Source organism: Papio anubis, chromosome 1, assembly GCF_008728515.1.
Source record: "Papio anubis isolate 15944 chromosome 1, Panubis1.0, whole genome shotgun sequence".
Taxonomy (NCBI): domain Eukaryota; kingdom Metazoa; phylum Chordata; class Mammalia; order Primates; family Cercopithecidae; genus Papio; species Papio anubis.
The window spans coordinates 185,034,144-185,051,568 of record NC_044976.1 but is presented as its reverse complement, the minus strand read 5'-3'; the positions used below and the strand labels follow the sequence as shown (position 1 = coordinate 185,051,568).

Here is a 17,425-nt window from a genome sequence, read left to right as displayed (position 1 = left end):
GCAGAAATGTGGGCGAGAACATTCTTGGGACAGAGAGTTTGAAGTCTGAAGGGCCTTATGCAGGAGAAAAAATGTGTTTGAGGGAGTAGAAAGAGTTAAATTTTGGAGTGCAGAGTATAAGATATAGAGTGGTAACAACCTAAGTAACTGAAGACAAAATTGGATCATGAATTGCCTTGTAACGATGTTCTGAGGACATTAGATTGTATTCAATAGATTCCTGTGGAGCCATTAAATTACTTTGATGCCAAATTATCCAAAGTCCATATTAGATATATAATTCTGGGTGGTCTGTGAGGGAGACCAATGAGAAGGTTACTTTAACAGGATAGTAGCCTGATATCACAAAGGGTATCAGAAACAGGTTGTGATGGGGGTATCATAAAAAGAGAATGAATTCAAGAGATATTTGTGGCTCTTGGTGACAAAACGGATGCTGGGAATGATGAGGAAATTCTAAGAAGTGTCCCTAGTCTCCAGTTCAGGCAACTTAGTGGAAGACAGTGCCATTCACTGGGATGGCCACACAACAGGTATTAGTTTGTGCTGGAAGATGATGAGTTCAAATGTGTTGGGTTTGAGATACCTGGTTCATTATATGGTTTGACCTATTTGTTGATTTCTTTACGATATTCACAGATTAGACTGAAATATAGCATCAGAGATTATTTAGCCCAACAGGAAGACAATGAGACCAGCAACGGTCAGAAAATGGATCCAACGATGCTCCAGAGATAGAAATAAAAACATACATTGAATTATACTCTAATGTCATGATTTGGCACTCCTCTACTTCTTAGCTTCTTCACTCATCATCTCCATTCTTTAGGAAAGGGCAAAATTAGAAAGAAAAACAGAACAGCGGATGGTAAAGACAAAATATGTCTAAGGAAGAAACATGACAGTGACTGAAGTCCAGCTAGGACCACTTGTCTATGTGTTTAGAAACTGAAGAGTTCAAAAGACGGCCAGATGGAAAGCATTTCTCAACCCATCTCTTAAAACTGGTGCAGGGAGAATGGGAAGGGCCTGAGGTATGGCCAAGTAGGGGATCCAGAAAGGGAGTTGCTAAAGACAAACTTCCTTCAGCTTCCCCATTTTGCTCGCAATGCTCCATAGAAAACACGATGCACTCTCTCATATCCCAGCATGACTGCTCCATTCTGCAGCTCTGCATGCCCTGTCGCAAGGACGGTTTTGCATTAGCTCTCTGATCCCACTGCTCCCAGGCAAGTGGTCTGGGAGCTCTTAGGGTATCAGCAGCAGCAGCCTTGAGACAAAGAGGGGCAGGTAACGGGAGAAGAAGAGGGCTGGGCATTGGCTTAAAGACATTGCAGCTCTGGGTCTCCATGGTGACCCAAGCCCTCTGCCTTTCTTTATCCTTTCAGACCCATCCTTCCGAAGGTCTCTTTTCTCCCACTCCTCTTCCTGTAGCCACCTTTATCAGAGTGAAGACAAATGTGTAGGCCATGAGAACAATTTATCATTTTGCTCCTGTGAAAAACCTTATTTTCAAACACTCGGTGAAATATCTGTGGCAGAGGCGGGTAGGCGAGAGAAACACACACACCTACAAAATCCTCCCTGTTGGTCTGAGCATTACCTATGAAACAAACACCAGGTGTTCCTTAAGGAGAAAACAGAAAGCAATTATCACCCCACCTGGATGGGCACACCTCTCAGGCAGGTAAGCAGCTCACTGCTGCGACTCCTGCTGCCTTGTCGCCTTGTCCCCAAGGCTGCCTTTGCCATAGTTCCAGAAGTCCCACACCCAGCATCTCCTTGTTTTTACTTTTGTTGTTGTTGCTGTTGCTACTGCTTTGTGTTTAGACTCACTCTGATCTCTATGTCCTTGAGGAGGTTGGAGAGCTAGGAAAGGAGCTGAGCTACGGCCTCTGACACAGTTCTCCAGCCCTTCTTTTTGGTTCCATACATTTTCTCCTGGCATCTTTGGAAAGGGAGAGGCAGAGGCAAAAGAGGAGTGGTTGGGAAATGTAATGGCCCAGCAGCATAATAGAAAAGCAGAAAGATCTGCCTGGATGTGGTGTTTTGTTCTTAGAGCCAGAGTGATGGGCAGGAAACCAACCCCTTCCAGGCTGAGGCTGCCAGATTCTTCCCTTTGCAACCTGTGCCCGATATGCTCCTTCTAGTCCAGCTGCAGCTGGTCCAGGCTAAGGGATCAGCGAAGGAAGCTGGCCCACCTCCCAAGCCAACCAGAGTGAGGCAGAGCTGAGCATGCTCTCACAACTGTCCCCAGGGCATGAGGGTTCTCTGAACAAAGACTTTGATGATGGCAAATGTTGTGCCTCCCTACTTGCTTCCTTCCAGCCCTTTGTGTAGGGCTCAAAGCCCTACACAAGTGCTCAGTTGTGACTCCTGAATCATATTTTCCTGGGTGTTGTAGATGTAATGATTTGACTTAACATGCAAACATGCAAATGTAAGCAAATTAGGTGCCCAGATTAGCTAAACAAAAAGCTTCACTATCTATATTCTAGTATGGCCCTCAACCACACCCTGTCACTTCCTCACACCATTTGAAAAGCCCTCTGTTGTGGTTGACGCCTCCCAGAGCCAAGAGTCCCAGGCCTCTTACCCTCTGGGTCTGGTTGTTGGTCACTAGTTCATAGATGGGGGCTGCTTTGGTCACCTCCAGCAGAACCGGCTCAGCAGGGGTGTCAGGGCTGGATGTCACATGACACAGGGGGCAGGACGAGGGGCATCGTCCCTTGCTCTGGCACTCCATGCGGACTCCGGCCGCCATGCGCTTGGTGCCGGAGTCTGACAAGCTCGCGATATATTCTGGGAATGTCAGCACCTTGGGGTCTCTTTCCCGCTCCTCAGACTCATCGGATGGGGAGTTGCCTGCAGACACAAAATGGAAAGAAACAGTGAGGGAGTCAAAACAGTAAGGACTAGCATGACCTCATGGCCCCTGAGTGCTGGGGTCCAATCTTTGGGATCAGAAACAGCTACTGAAGGGGTAATTCTGTGATTTTGCCATCCCACTTAATTTGGAGCACCCAACCTCCCAGTGACACACAGAGTTGGAAATGGCCCTTTTCAGTGAGAATCTAGGCTGTTCCTTTTCTGAGAATCATCAGCTCCACTGAATCTCTAGAGAGATCGGGCTCTGTGCTGATGACCTCAGTAAGAACACAAATCATAACAATGGTTGTTCTATGACTCAGTTTCCTCATCTATGAAGTAAAGATGCGAATAGTACCTACGTCTAGCATTGGGTAATGAATGAATGGCAAATCCTTTTATAAAGCACATAACACTATGGCTAGTACATGGCAAACCATCATCATAACAGTTTTAATTATAAATATAGCTAAGATTTAGAGAGCCTGTACTATAAAAGTGAGATCCGTTCAAGGTCTACTTTAACCATTATGACAACTCTCTGCATGGAGTTCTATCATTACACTCAGTTTACAGATGAGGAAAATGAGGCCAAGAGCTTCAAGGTCACACAGCTAGTAGACTGTGAGAGCTGGGGTTTTAATCTACTTTTGTCTGATTCTTAAGTCTTTTAGGTCAGAGAGGAAGACAGCTAGAACTCTGTTTCATTATTAATCAATGTATTGAAGATGGAAAGGGAATTTTGACGTTTTCAAAAAGATTTGCCCTCCAAAACTTGAGAGATGGGTCCACATCAATTTTGTTTGTTGAGTAAAGGATAGTTAAAGAATCTTTTTGTCTACTTTGGTAACAAACATAGGAATTGCCTACCAGAGAATAATGGTTTGTTCTTTATACAAGAAAGCACTGCTTGGTAGTTCTCTTCCCAGTCCTCATGATTGTCCATTTAACTTATTAATTCTAAAGGAAGATTGAAGTAGTGTTTGCTGACAAAAAAGCACTGGGTTTCTGAGATTCATCCCTCCTTTTTGCACAGTTGCAGTTCTGAATGTGAAACAGCTTCAGAGAGACCACTAGGCTTTTGGACATCCTGGGTATATACAGAACATTCATTCTGGCCCTCTCAGACTCATGAAGAATGCAAGAGACGATGGGCTGAACTTTTGGAGGGACTGGTTGGAAGGATTTTTAAAGTGGTTCCAGAAGGTGATTGTAGAGATGACTCATTGACTTTATAAAAGGGTTATCTCTTATGGGGTCCAGGGAGCTCTTTGCGATTCCCTTCTTGTTTGCTATGTAATATGAGCCCATTTAGAAACATCACAAGGCATTTCAGCATTGTTGTTTCCCAGAGGAAACAATGAGGAAGCTTTACCTAGCACGTTAAGGCAAAGAACTCCCTGACTATAAATATGGCATGTAATTCATCACATACTTGCATTTTGTTTAATCATCGACCCAGAGCCAAGCTCAAGCCCGTCCTAGATTATAAGAGAACTGCATAACTACTCACACCAAAAACAAAAATGATGCCTTCAAATAGACCTAACCCTCAAATCACTTCACCCATGAGTAAATCTTCACTGACATGGAGGTTTATGCAACCCAGTCAACCACGTGGCTATGGGTATTTGCAAAGTGGCCGCAAGCTGACCCAGGACTCCCCTCCTCCAGCTCCTGGCCAGGCCCCCAGTCTTTTCCAATATATTGTATGGATTGGGCAGGAGCGAGTGCGGGTGGGGTGAGGTCTTTGATTCCTGGTGTGATTTCTGGACAAACAGTCCTTCATTAATGCCTCATGACATTTCTAAATGGGTTCATATTACATAGCAAACAAGAGCAGAATAGCAGAGGGCTCCCTGCACCCCATAAAAGAGAGCTCTTTTTGTGAAGATGATGAGTTGTAGCTCATAATCACCCTCTGGAACCACTTTGCAAATCCTTCCAACCAGTGCCTCCAAAGATCCAGCCTATCAAGCATCATGTTCTGCATCTGAGAGGAACAGAATGAGTGTTCTGTGTGTGTCCATCATTCCCCAAAGCCCAGCGGTCTCTCTGAAGCTGTTTCATGCAATGTATGGAAAAGGGCTCAAGCATTTCAGAAACCCAGGGCTTTTTTATCAGTAAACTCTACTTCATTAAGAAAGTAAGTAAAGGGCGAATGTGGTGGCTCACTCTTGCAATCCCAGCACTTTGGGAGGCTGAGGCAGGTGGATCACGAGGAAAAGAGATCGAGACCAGCCTGGCCAACATGGTGAAATCCTGTCTCTACTAAAAGTACAAAAATTAGCTGGGCGTGGTGAAGCACACCTGTAATCCCAGCTACCCGGGAGGTGGAGGCAGGAGAATCGCTTGAACCCGGCAGGCGGAGGTTGCAGTGAGCCGAGATCGCGCCACCGCACTCCAGCCTGGGCTACAGAGCAAGACTCCGTCTAAAAAAAAAAAAAAAAGAAAGAAAAGAAAGAAAATAAGTAAAATCCCCCACCCCCCCCCCCAACAAAAAAATCAGTAAAGATACAGTTTCTTTTCAAAAAAGATTATTGAAATTTCGCCATGCAAGTCTTGCCAGGGGGCTTGAGGGTCTCCTAGCTCGCTCTTACGCACCTTCCAATCATAGGCATTTCCTTACTGTCCTGCAGCCCTCCTTGTTGAGAATCTGTTCGAGTCTGGGAAAAGAATTTCCAGGAAATGACCGCTAGATGGTGATATAAGTCTAAAATGACTTTCGTGAGCGGGAGAAGGAAAAAAATGGGTAAATCCCACTTTGGCACCATAGAAAATAAACTATGAAAAAGTAACACATGGCTACTTTAAACATGTTGTGGAGGTACAATTTTTCTTCAACCAGAGAATAAAAAATTAGAGACTAAAACAATTCCATAACATTTACCCTAAAGAGAAAAATACAGAGGGGCATAGGTGATGGCAGAATAATTAAAGGAAAATTACATTCCGAAGGGAAAATAACCCCTACCCCCAATATCCTTAACATGGAGTAAACTTCATGTTTTACTACTTCAAAGGGGAAGTAATATGCCACCAATGTCTTTTTTCGCACCTTGAATCCCCAAATACCGAGGCAAGCTCCCCACGCCCCCTCCCCTCATTACTAAGCGTGTACGTCTCATGACAAACGCGGCCACTAGAGGGCGCTGCGACCACAAACAGCCTGGAGCTGAGGGTCCGAGGGCCTTCCTGCCCTCCAGCTGGCCATCACTGGGTCTTGTCATACCTGTAAACATCTGAGGGGCTGCTCCCCTTGCTACTGTTTTCTGGCGATCCCAATTAAAATCAAGATGCAGCGAATCTCCCTCAAAGCCCTTCAGTCCTAGATTCCTGGGAAGGTTAGGGAGTAGACAGGAATGGGAATGATGCAGAAATCCGTGGAGGGAACCCACCAAACTCTTGCTTTAATTCAGAATTATATTTTCTGTCTCCGGAAAACCTTCAGGTCCATATAAAAAGAACCCTGCCGGAGACCAAGACCCACTGCCTTCTGGTCCGCTCGCCATGCAGCATAGGGCTGTCTGGAGAGGAGATGGATTCGCACAGGAGGGATGAGCTGCGAGCTCCCAAAAGCTATTCAGCTTCCAGCAAAGAATAGAGATATGTGTGTGAGGGAGATTTTTCAAAGAAGAAATGCATTTCCTATGTGCAGTTAAAGATACAATTGGGAAGTACTCTTTAAAATGATGGAGTCCAGTGGTGAAAGCCCAGATAAATCTCCCTTAGCTCAAAGAGAGCACCTATAACCATCATGTCTGTGGTAAGCGAGAGTCTATCAGGTCCTAAAAGCTTCAGGAGAGGCTGATCTTTGACCCTTGCTTTTAACTCCTCCTGTGTGGGAGTGAACAGTGGGGGAGGCTTGTGCCTGGAGAGTTGCGGGAGAAGACCCCACCTTACTTCCTTGTGAGTCAATGGCTCACCCCCTCCACTGCCCACAGCTATTACAGTTCTTTGGGGCATCTTCCCTCTTCTACCCTCTAGAGTCTGAGTAGAACTGCTCTAGAGGTTAGAGACACTAAACAATCTTTTAGCAAAATAAATATTCTAGTCCAATAAGTACACTATCTCACTGGACAGAAGAAATAAGCTACAATTAAGGTCTCAAAATCTTTTAATTGACAAAGGTACCTTTTGATAAAGAATACCCAGGTGTGGCTCCCTCCCACCTCTGCAGAATTCACTCCACTGTTGTCAGAGAAGGTTCCGGAGTCCAGTCAGGATACTTCAGTTTCTTACAAATAGAAGAACATCCAACCTGAATGTAGTTAACAATCCTAAAACTGCAAAGCATTTTGCAAATACAGTTTGCTATAAATAAATGCCATTTGCTTTAGGCTAAATCTGTATCCTAGAGCATACAGTGGATGAGTTTCCCCAATAGAACACTGTGGTATGAGAATATGGGCGTCCTTAAAGCTCAGCATGTCATTGTGGATGTGCACATGGCCTTAGGCATGTACATAGTGGCCCACCTAGATTCAGGAGCACATGAGGGTGACAAAAGTGACCCACCCATTCTCATGCAGGATCTGCTCTTCTGGTGGTAACTGACAGGCCATGAGGTGAATTAGTTGTTATGAAGTAAATTGGTACAATTCCTATAGGATTCTGAGGCTGCTTAAGAATCTGTCTCCTGAGCTGCTGCCCAAGGCAATGAGATGCTAATGACATCACAGCTAGAACGACAGAAGCAGTTCATTAGGCAGCAAAGAAATCAAATGCAAGCTAAACAGATCCCAGCTTTTGGAGATAGCTTAGGATCCACAGGAAAGAAGGCTTGATGTGGGGCAAATGAAGCACGGGCCACCCTGAAGCCCACCAAAACCCTGCATTCCAGGATCTACCCCAACCCCCACCCCAGTCTACTGCTCCAACCAGATGTCCTAGAGTCATCAAAATTCACACAGAAGTCCATCTACTCAGGCTCTAATAAGTCTCTTGGGATGTTCAATCATGTCTTTGGACAGAGAGATCACTATGGACTTAAAATGAACTGCTAGACCTGCCATGATGACATACTCTCTGAGCTCAAATAAAACACAGTGCAATGGATTAATAATTAGGGAAAAGAAGATAGGACATAAACTGACCATCTTTTTCTCCACTTCTACATGAAATAATAAGTGCCTTGGGGTCGGGAACTATGTCTTTTTTATCTTTGAAACGTCTTTGCCTAGTTTAGTTCTAAGTATCTATCTCCATATATCCATGAACATGTTGGAGTAAGCATATTAAATCATGATCTTAGGTTTACATTTTTAGAAAAAGTCAAACACAAAGAAGAAAACCAAAGCATTTGTAAACAGTTCTCTAGTCCTTTACTAACACATCAACCAATAAAGAGGAAAGAGAAAGCATTATTCTGATCACAGCCAACTCTATATCCCTGGCCAGGATCTCTCCCACAAGGAACAAAACCTCAATATGCTTGCTTGGACATCCACTTCTATGTCCGATAGGCACCTCAAACTCAACATGTCCCAAATTGCAGACGTCATTTCCTCCACACTCTCCTCAGCAACTGTTCCTCCTCGTGCAGGTCCTAGCTCAGCAAAACGCACTGCTAACTTCCTAGTTGCTCAAGTCAGAAATTACAGCTTCCTTGCTGGTGTGTCCTCTCTCTCTCCCTCCCTCCCTCCCTCTCTCCCTCCCTCCCTCCCTCTCTCTTCTCCCCAGTCACCTAATCTAATGAAATTTACATTTGTTTTAGCCCCCACCGTCCACTTCTCTTGCTCCATGCCCACGGCCACTCAAGGGCTGTTTAAAGTGTGTGGCCTGAGGCAGACTGCCTGGGGGTGATCTCTGTCCTTACCACTTGCTGTGAAATTTGGGGTGAATTTCTTAATCTTTCTGTGTTTGAACTTTCTCATACATAAACTGGAGATAATAAATGAACTGATTTAGTAAGAATGTCGGAAAGGCTAACTAATGTAATTCACAAAGACAGTTTAGAACCGAGCCTGGGACATATTGAGTGCTTTCTAAATTTACTTATTCTCTCAATGCCTGTTCACTTACCTGCCCTGCTCACCACCAACACCACTGGATGGCAGATGCCTTGAAGGACAAAATTATGCCTTGTTCTCCACTATAATATTCCACATGCCTAATATGTAACATACACTAATGTATTCAACAATTCATTGAACAAATATTCATTAAATGACTACAAGTATTTGTTGAATTAATAAATCATGTCTAATGACTTGTATACAAAATGACTACACTATATATTCTGCAGGTACTAGCTAGATAGGCTGGTTTTAAATTCATCTGGGGGCATTGCTGTCCTGTGTTCTTCTGAGATTTTCTGGGTTCTTTTAAGAAGAGGGGCATCAATCCAGAGTGAGTTCCACTACCTTCAGGTACAAATAGGTATTCTTCAAAGGTAACCTAGTTGCTGAGATTTGGGGAAAGACTGCAAAAAGTGCATTTTGCAAATTTTGTAAAACATACAAACACATACAAAGATCATTAATTCCCTTGGGATGTGAGGACTTAAGTTTAAGAAAGGGAGCAGCCAGGTCTTGTGCTGAAGGGCAGACAGTGTGGTTCAATATGGCGAGAAAATCTGGGAAAGTTGTAGCCAATAATGTCACAAAGTGGCAAAAGGGTATGTCTGGTGTCCTGGGTCAGTGAAACCATGGGTACCAAACAGCAGCTGGGGTGAAATGTAAACTTCTCCCTGTGGGAGCAGTTGGATGTAGCTCTGGGAGGCACAGTGCTTGTAGTCATACTGGGATTTGGCCTCTATGCTCCCCATCACCAGCGAAAAAGGCAGTGGCTGTGGTAGCAAGAGACAGTCAATCTGAACCCAAGGATGGTCATGTGATGCAGCATGAAAACCTGCGTCTTCTGCAGTTTTGTTATGCTGCCCAGTCTCGGCCTGCACACAAGAGCCCTTCCCAGTCTCCAACCTCACATTCAGCTACTCATCAACTCAGAGTAAACACACTTTTCTTGGGATTAAATAATGGAAAAACTAGCGGTTCACAACTGTCCAGCACATCCAGAAATAGTCCCAAGTCCAAAGGGTTTATGTTCTTGTCCCTTCTTACAAATGAATTTGCACAAGTTGAAAACAAATCTTTTGTCAGCATGTACCATTACTTTTTGTTCCAAAATTAAGGTTACTGTATGCTTCAGACCCTGTTCTTTGGTATCTGTTCAAGAAGTTTCTGGAAATAGCAAGAAGTCTTTGTCATAATCATGCCCTGCAGCCAGTCCCTCAAGAGCAGTATCTATAGGTGCTGTAAGGTCCAGTGAGATAATTAGCAGCCATCAGACACCCACAGGGCACCTCCGCAAAAATGTCATTAACTGGGATGTTCGAGAAAAGGTGTCTTCTGGAGAAATGAATTTTTTGTTTAATTGATACTTACCCAGAAAATGCTTACGTTCCCTCCAATCCCTGTTGATATTTTTCTTTTCTAAAAATGCAGTTTTCCAATTTCCTGCTGCCTCATGAAGCATTGCCTACCAAACAGCATTAAACCTTTCCCCAAGGAGCCTCCAGGTGATGATTTTATTCATCAATTATGACTATGAGGATTTGGAAGCTGTAGGATACAGAAACAAAATGGTATCTATACCCCGAACAGCTTTTTAAAAATGGATCGATAACATACGGTGGTATTTTCTGAAGATTTTCCCTTGTTAATTGGCATGTTGTCAAACAAATAATGGTCTGGTTGAGGTCCCTGGCTAATTAGGTTTATGTTAAACAGGTTTTGGTGTAGATGCCAGGGTTTGTCTTTGCCAAAAGGTGTTAGTCAGCATTGGCATGGAAACAGTGAATTTCATAACGAATTGACTAAACTGCCTCCCGTATGCTTCTTTCTGCTCAGTAATGGTCAGTTCCATTTGGAATGAGAGATTGGGTCAAAGAAATCGTGAGACAGTAGAATCTACCAAGAGCTTAATAAAAACACAAAAACAGCCTTTGAAACTTAGCTGTGACCCCAATTGCATCCCTTTATGAATCATAAACTTAGTGTAAAAATGAAAAGAATAAATTGCTCAGCGAGGCAGACACCTCTGTAAGGATTCCTGAGATCCAGCTCTACACAGCCCATGCATCTCAAGAGGAACAAGAATTAAATCCAAGAACTGCTGGGAAGTCCTGAAGCTTTCACTCCTCAAAGGAAGTCTTCTAATTAGCTAGACTGTTAGTTCCCAGTGGGCAAGAAGCTGCTTTATGCTTGGGTTGTCACGGCTCTCACCCAGTGCTCTACACTTGGACGCATTCAAGAAATACATGAGGACGGAGAGAAGCAAAGGGGATTTAGCCTAACATCCCTCAAATGACAACCCAAAGCCTCATGACGACTCGCCACAGGCAAGACTGGGAATGTAAGGCACCTCCATGGGATTTTCCTAAAGCATTTGCTAAGTGCATATACGTGGGGGTGGGGGGTATGGGAGACCAAGCTGACACCATAGCTGCCCCTACCTTTGCACACCCTATAAAGTGTTTCCTTCTCTCTCCCCCTCCTTTCTTCCTATATATTTTTTGAGAGCTACTCTGCTCCCATCATTCCTTGCAGAACTAATTCTACTGGTACTTTGTGCCTGAGTCCACAGGAGCCCCGACCTCGCTGTGCCAGCGTTTGGCTTTATGGCCTCTCTGTCCCACTCACTCCTAGGGCAAAGTGAGGATGTACTCCTCTGCATGTCCTTAGAGCCTAGCACTTGGTACTCTGCAGGAGCTCCCTCTGTCTCGGCTGAATTATAGTAAATTTGTGTGTGCGTTATCTTATACCTACATTTTGAAACCTTTCGCTTGGCAATTTTGAGTGTACTTGATTCCATTTTTTCATTTGCCTCCTACACTCCTCCTTTTTGATTCACCAGATGCCTTTCTTGTGACTCAGAGCTAATCACCAAGGCTCTTGTTCTTATCAAATCCCTTCCTCTTAGTTTCCCAGGGCTGCTATAACAAGCCATCAGCAATTTAGGCGCTTAAAACAGCAACATGCATTCCCTTCCAGTTCTGGAGGCTCCACATTCAAAATCAAGGTGTGGTCAGGGCCATGCCCCCTTTGAAATCTCTAGGGAAATATCCTTCTTTGTGTCTTCCCAGCTTCTGGTGGCTCCCAGATGTCCTTGGCACTCCTTGGCTTATAGCTGCCTCACTCTAATCTTGGCCTCAGTTATCATGTGGCTTTCTTTTCTGTGTGTCTGTGTCTAAATCTCCCCCTCATTTCTGTTATAAAGACACTAGTCATTGAAGGTAGTCTAGGATCACCTCATCTTAATGTAATTACATTTGCAAAAACCCAGGTCCCATTCTGAGGTTCCGGGTAGGCATGAATTTGGAAGGATACTATTCCAGCCACAACAGTGTCCATAGCCTTTAACATTGTGGCACAGGGAGCCCTTCCCTGACCCACAGCCTGTGAGGACTCACTTGGTGGCCATGTAGGGGCTTGCAGTCCATCCCCTCAGCTTCCTACCAGGGCTTCAGGGCAGTGGGAAGTGAAAAGAAGTTCCTGGCTCCATCGGCGTCCTGCTGCCGAGCAGCAGCTGTGTGCAGCTTCTTGTCAAAGTCAAAATAAACCTGACATAGAGATTCAGAGACACAGCTCCAGGATGTGGAGAGCTGTGCTGGATTATCCCTGCTGTGTCGCCACAGACAGAGCAGCATGGGGAGAGGGAGTGCGGGGAGAGAACGACACTGAGAGAGAGGCGAAAATGAGGAACACCTGCGGGATTTGCTATTTCCAAATCTCCATTAGCAGAAAGACAACGTGAATGAGTGGGCATGCTCAGCACGCTGCCAGGAAAGAGCCTCCCGTGCACTTGTCTGGAGATTAAGGCTTCCTCCGCACCCCCAGTCTTGTTCCTGATGGGAGGCTGAGCTGAGAAGCCAAGTGTGCATCCCCAGACCACTCAGGAGCAAATGCCTCCCATCTTTCCTAGTCCTCCCCAAGAAGGAGCCAGGAAAGCTCTCAGGAATAGCCCAGGACACGGCAACTGTGGCACAGCAAGGCAGAGGCAGAGAGCGTGCTGAGGAAGGGGCGTCCAGCACCAGCCCGGACCTCGGCTCATGTTGAGGGCCCCACTGAGCTACAGAGTGGAGTTAGTGCTGCTTTTCTCTATCTACCCTGCGGCAGTTGTTTCTCGACTAGGGAGCGCACATGAGTCCCTTGAGTTTGGGCAGAACCATCAGCCCAGCAACGCTCTCTCTATGACTCCATTTACCCCTCAGAGCACCCCTGCCTGCTTATCTGTTCTCCACCTCTCCCTCCCTATAAGATCCAGCTCCTACCTCAACATCTCTCTGTTATTCCTACCTTCAAATCTGGACAAGAAGAGCACAGGACAGGGAACCCTGGATAGTTCTACAAAGGGTAAAACTGACAAATCGCCATTACTTGCCCCAGCTCCACAGTACAAAACCTCAGCTGCATGTTACAGTATGACCTGTGTCTGTGTGAGGGTGCCTGATATGAGTGTATGCAGGCGGGTGTCTCTCACGGTTTAGGCAGCACCTAAATTCAATGCCTTGCTGAGACGCTGCAAAGGCTGGCTCATAAATATCTTTAACTACCAAATGGTCTAGAAATTTTTAATAAAAATATTATTCAATAATAATAGTACTCCAACTGGCAAGGGAATATTGTAAGAGTCTCCATTTTCCTCTGGACACTCATGTGGCTTCTGTTTTCAAAATGGATTTGGATGTTAAATCCTCTTGCTGCCCTGACCAATTTATTCTGCAAATTAACTATATTTGACAGAACTTAAAGTCCGTTACCATTTAGCTTTGCCTCACTGAAATTTATGCTGCTTCCCTGCCTGCTGGAGCCACAGGCTCAAATAGACATGGCTCTTGGTGGCGATTTGGGATTCTACACAGTTCTCTCACCGCTTAGTCCTCATCTCTTGAGTTCTAAAATGTGCTGAGTGGACCAGGCTCTTTTCACCTCTCGGTGACCTGTGCCCTCTGTTTTAAAATACTCTGGTCTCTGCAGCTGCCTCTCCCAGTCTTAATGAAGCTGCCATTATGAGATGTAGTTTCACCCAGAGCTGTGACCCAAACTGGTTGGTGAGGGAGATTCATGTGGCTCTGACTGGGTTGCAATACCATTTGCAAATGGTAGAGACAGCTGGACATGGGGAGAAACAAAGGGGACAAAAGGAAGAGACCAGTGACGTAAGGGCCATGGGCGCTAGACCGAGGGATGGATCTCAGATTGAATTAAAAGAGCATGGTGACCAAGGTGACACAGAGAAATGGTGTGGTGGCAAGCCATATACCAGCAGTTGGTTTACCTCTGGGTGCCCAAGCTGAGAGTGACTCTGGCAGTGAGGATTGTGGGCCATCCAGAGGCAGTGCCATATGAACAATGGTTGAAGGAACTCGGGAAGTTTAGAGTGGATACAAGGAGACTTGGAGACAGACTTAGCAGCTCTCTCTTTGAATATTTGAAGGGTTGTCACATGGAAACAGGATCACATGAATTCTATGTATTTTCAGAGAGCAGAATTAGGATCCAAAGAGAGAAATAATGAGAACAGTTTACTGAGCCACAGGTTTTCACTGAGTGCCAACATGTGTCAGAAACAGTGCTCAGTGCTCAATAAGAAAAGTACTGTGATAAATAAGAAATAATGCTCATTTTCCAGTTTGCAAGGGGTTGGGCAGACATATGATATGATAAGAGGTGTTATTAGTGGCATGGGACAGGGGCTTTTGCTTACACAGGAGGAAGTACTAAAGTCTACTTTGGGCCAGACACAGTGGCTCATGCCTGTAATCCTAGCACTTTGGGAGGCCAAGGTGGGCAGATCACTTGAGGTCAGGAGTTCGAGACCAGCCTGGTTGACCTGGTGAACCCCGTATCTACCAAAAATATGAAAATTAGCCAGGCATGGTGGTACGTGCCTATAATCCCACCTACTTGGGAGGCTGAGGCAGGAGAATCACTTGAACCCGGGAGGTGGAGGTTGCAGTTGTGTCACTACGCTCCAGCCTGGGTGTGAGTGAGACTCTCTTTCAAAAAAAAAAAAAAAATATTAAAAAAAATTCTACTTTGGTTGGGGAGGTAGGCTAAAGGAAGATATGTGATTTCTTTCAGGATAATTTTTGTGATAGTTTATAGCTTGTATAAATTAGGAGAGATGCCTTAGAGATGGTGAGCCTTTGACTAGTAGAAGTATTCGTGTAGAAGCATTCATGTAGAAACCAGTCAATCACTTGCCAGGGATGCCAGAGCAGAGGGAACATTCCAGAGAATGAGTTCTATTTTCCTTTTAACAGCCAAATGTTAAAGTTATATTATTGAATGACCTGATCTGCTCCGTATTTTCCTAAATCCATGGAGCTGGAGAATCTGCATTTTATCAGGTACTCCAAGTGATTCTGACTTAGGCCGTCTTCAGACAACCTGTTGAGATCCACCACCCTGGGCAAAGGTAATTTATTAAATATGGTCAGAATGTTTTTTATAAATCTTATAAATAACCCCAATATGTAAGAGAGAAAAGGGAGCGGGGAGAATATACTCCTTAGGCATTTAATATCATTACTGTTTAGTAAAAAGAAACAACTCCATTGTTGATGCAGCTATTCCAGCAGCTACTCAAATCCCCAGGGTACAAGTGGCCTGATTTGAAAACTACTGACATTCGTCTGAACTGTCCTGGAAGTAACCAAAAGTACTACTTCACAAGCACTTTGCTTCTTGAATTTTTCTAGACAAAAAGCACTATGCAGTCAGTCCCGCTTTAGGGGGAAATAATGCAAGTCAGAAAACTTTTCTAGCCTTGACCAAAGAATAGATCTACATAATCATGTAAGTTTGCCTTCTTGTCAAGAAGGGACTTCCTGGAGAAGTTAGAGAAGAAGGCAACACCCCTGTAGACAGCCCCATTCAATGGGAGGAACCCCGACAACACAGAACACAGAAAGGGGCAGACAGAGAAGCCAGACCTAATGTTCTCCTCCAGACAATGGCTGGAAAGGCATGTATGAGTTAACAGATTACAGTATCAACTCATCCCATTCCAATGCCATGAAGAAAACTTTATCATTATGTCCAACCAAAAGAAGGTGTTATGGTTTTAGGTCACCTCCCTGCACTTTTAACAACAGTAGATATTAAAACAACTAAAAACATTTAAAATAGCATAACAGAGTGGTCCCTTTACAGGCTCCTACTGAGGAAGGTGGAGGCCGTTATTATCACAGCAGGGCCTACTTGGGAGTTATGATCACCAATAAAGAGAGCTATCTTGTTACTTTGCCTTCGAAAGCTTCTGCCACCAGGACTCCCTTTAATATCTAGCTCTCTTATGCAACACACACACACAGTTAGCTTTTTAATTAAAGAAATTACTGGATGAAGGTTGACTAAGAAGCTGAACAGTAGCAGCCATAGCAGCAAACAGACAGACAGACACACAGACCTGGCCCTGCTCAGCCAATGTGCCAGCAGAGGCTCGCACACTCACTGGCATGTGAGGACACGGTCTATAAGAAGACCAAGTCTCTGAGACCCCTGAGGTTGGACAGCAGGTGAAATCAGGAAAGCAGACCCATGTCTGGCCCTAGGAAGAAAGGAGAAAGCAGGAGAGAGATGCAGCAGCCCCATCATGTCTGAGTAAGCAGTGAAGGCAGAGGCTATAGCATATCATATCCCAGGCCACCCCCTCAGCGGGCAAAGATGTCTTCACCTGGAATTCCTTATATCATGGCACAAGGCAGTCGGCCTTGGGTTCAAATTCAAAGCTCTGAGACATCATAAGATGCTTTATCTCTTTGGCCTTCAGTTGCCTTATCTGTAGAATAGGTTAATAACAGAACTCATCTCACAGTGTTATTCTGAAGGTTAAATGGGATAATACATGCCAAGCCCTTAGAATGGCTTCTGGTATATAAGCTCTTGATGGTAGGAGCCATTCTTCACCATTTTATCCTTATTACCTGGCACAGTCTTGGCAACCAGGAGGTATAAACATGGGATGAATAAAAAAAAATAGCACTGTTCAGAAAGAAAACAAGAATCTCTACACACTAGGGACAAAACAAGAACATTTAGTAGTAAATAAAGGCAAAATTAGTAGGCTTCACGTCTGCAAGAATGTAGCCCACCAAGGTGGCTGTGAGGTCAGTTCCTGTATAGTAAAGGGACCAGAAGTCTCCTACATTGGTGGTGAATCAAAGCCAAGCCCAGAGGGTGAAAGTAGGATTAGGAAAGGCTCCACCACTTGCCCCCCAAAATGTGGCTGAAGAAGCCTTGACTCAGTCCAGGTCTCTGACAGCAACGAGTTGGGTGCCTGTGCTGGCAGGAGGGAGGAGACTATGGGCCCAGATGAACTCTGCTTCAGGCCTGGAGCCACACAGTCCTCAACAGCCTCACAGGTTGAGAAAGAGGGAAGGAAAAGATGATGTAAAATGCATAACTAGTTGGTGACAATGGGCTTCCATGTAAAGTTTTGATGCATGAGATCTATCAAAAGATGTGGCTGTTTTGCATAATGGTGGCATCTCAGACATTCTCATTGTTGCAGGCATGCTTGTTTAGGATGACATGATGCCTGTGGT

The 17,425-nt window shown here is 44.7% G+C and overlaps 1 protein-coding gene across 4 annotated transcripts in view; it reads right to left on the bottom strand.

Moving 5' to 3' along the window:
* ASTN1 (astrotactin 1) overlaps positions 1-17,425 on the bottom strand; it is a 374,655-nt gene that overhangs the window by 98,678 nt on the left and 258,552 nt on the right. For all 4 annotated transcript variants that reach the window (XM_017952723.3, XM_017952711.2, XM_017952715.2 and 1 more), the window contains exon 17: positions 2,597-2,865. In XM_017952723.3, coding sequence (XP_017808212.2) covers positions 2,597-2,865 — 269 coding nt within the window. The remainder of the gene's footprint in view (positions 1-2,596; positions 2,866-17,425) is intronic.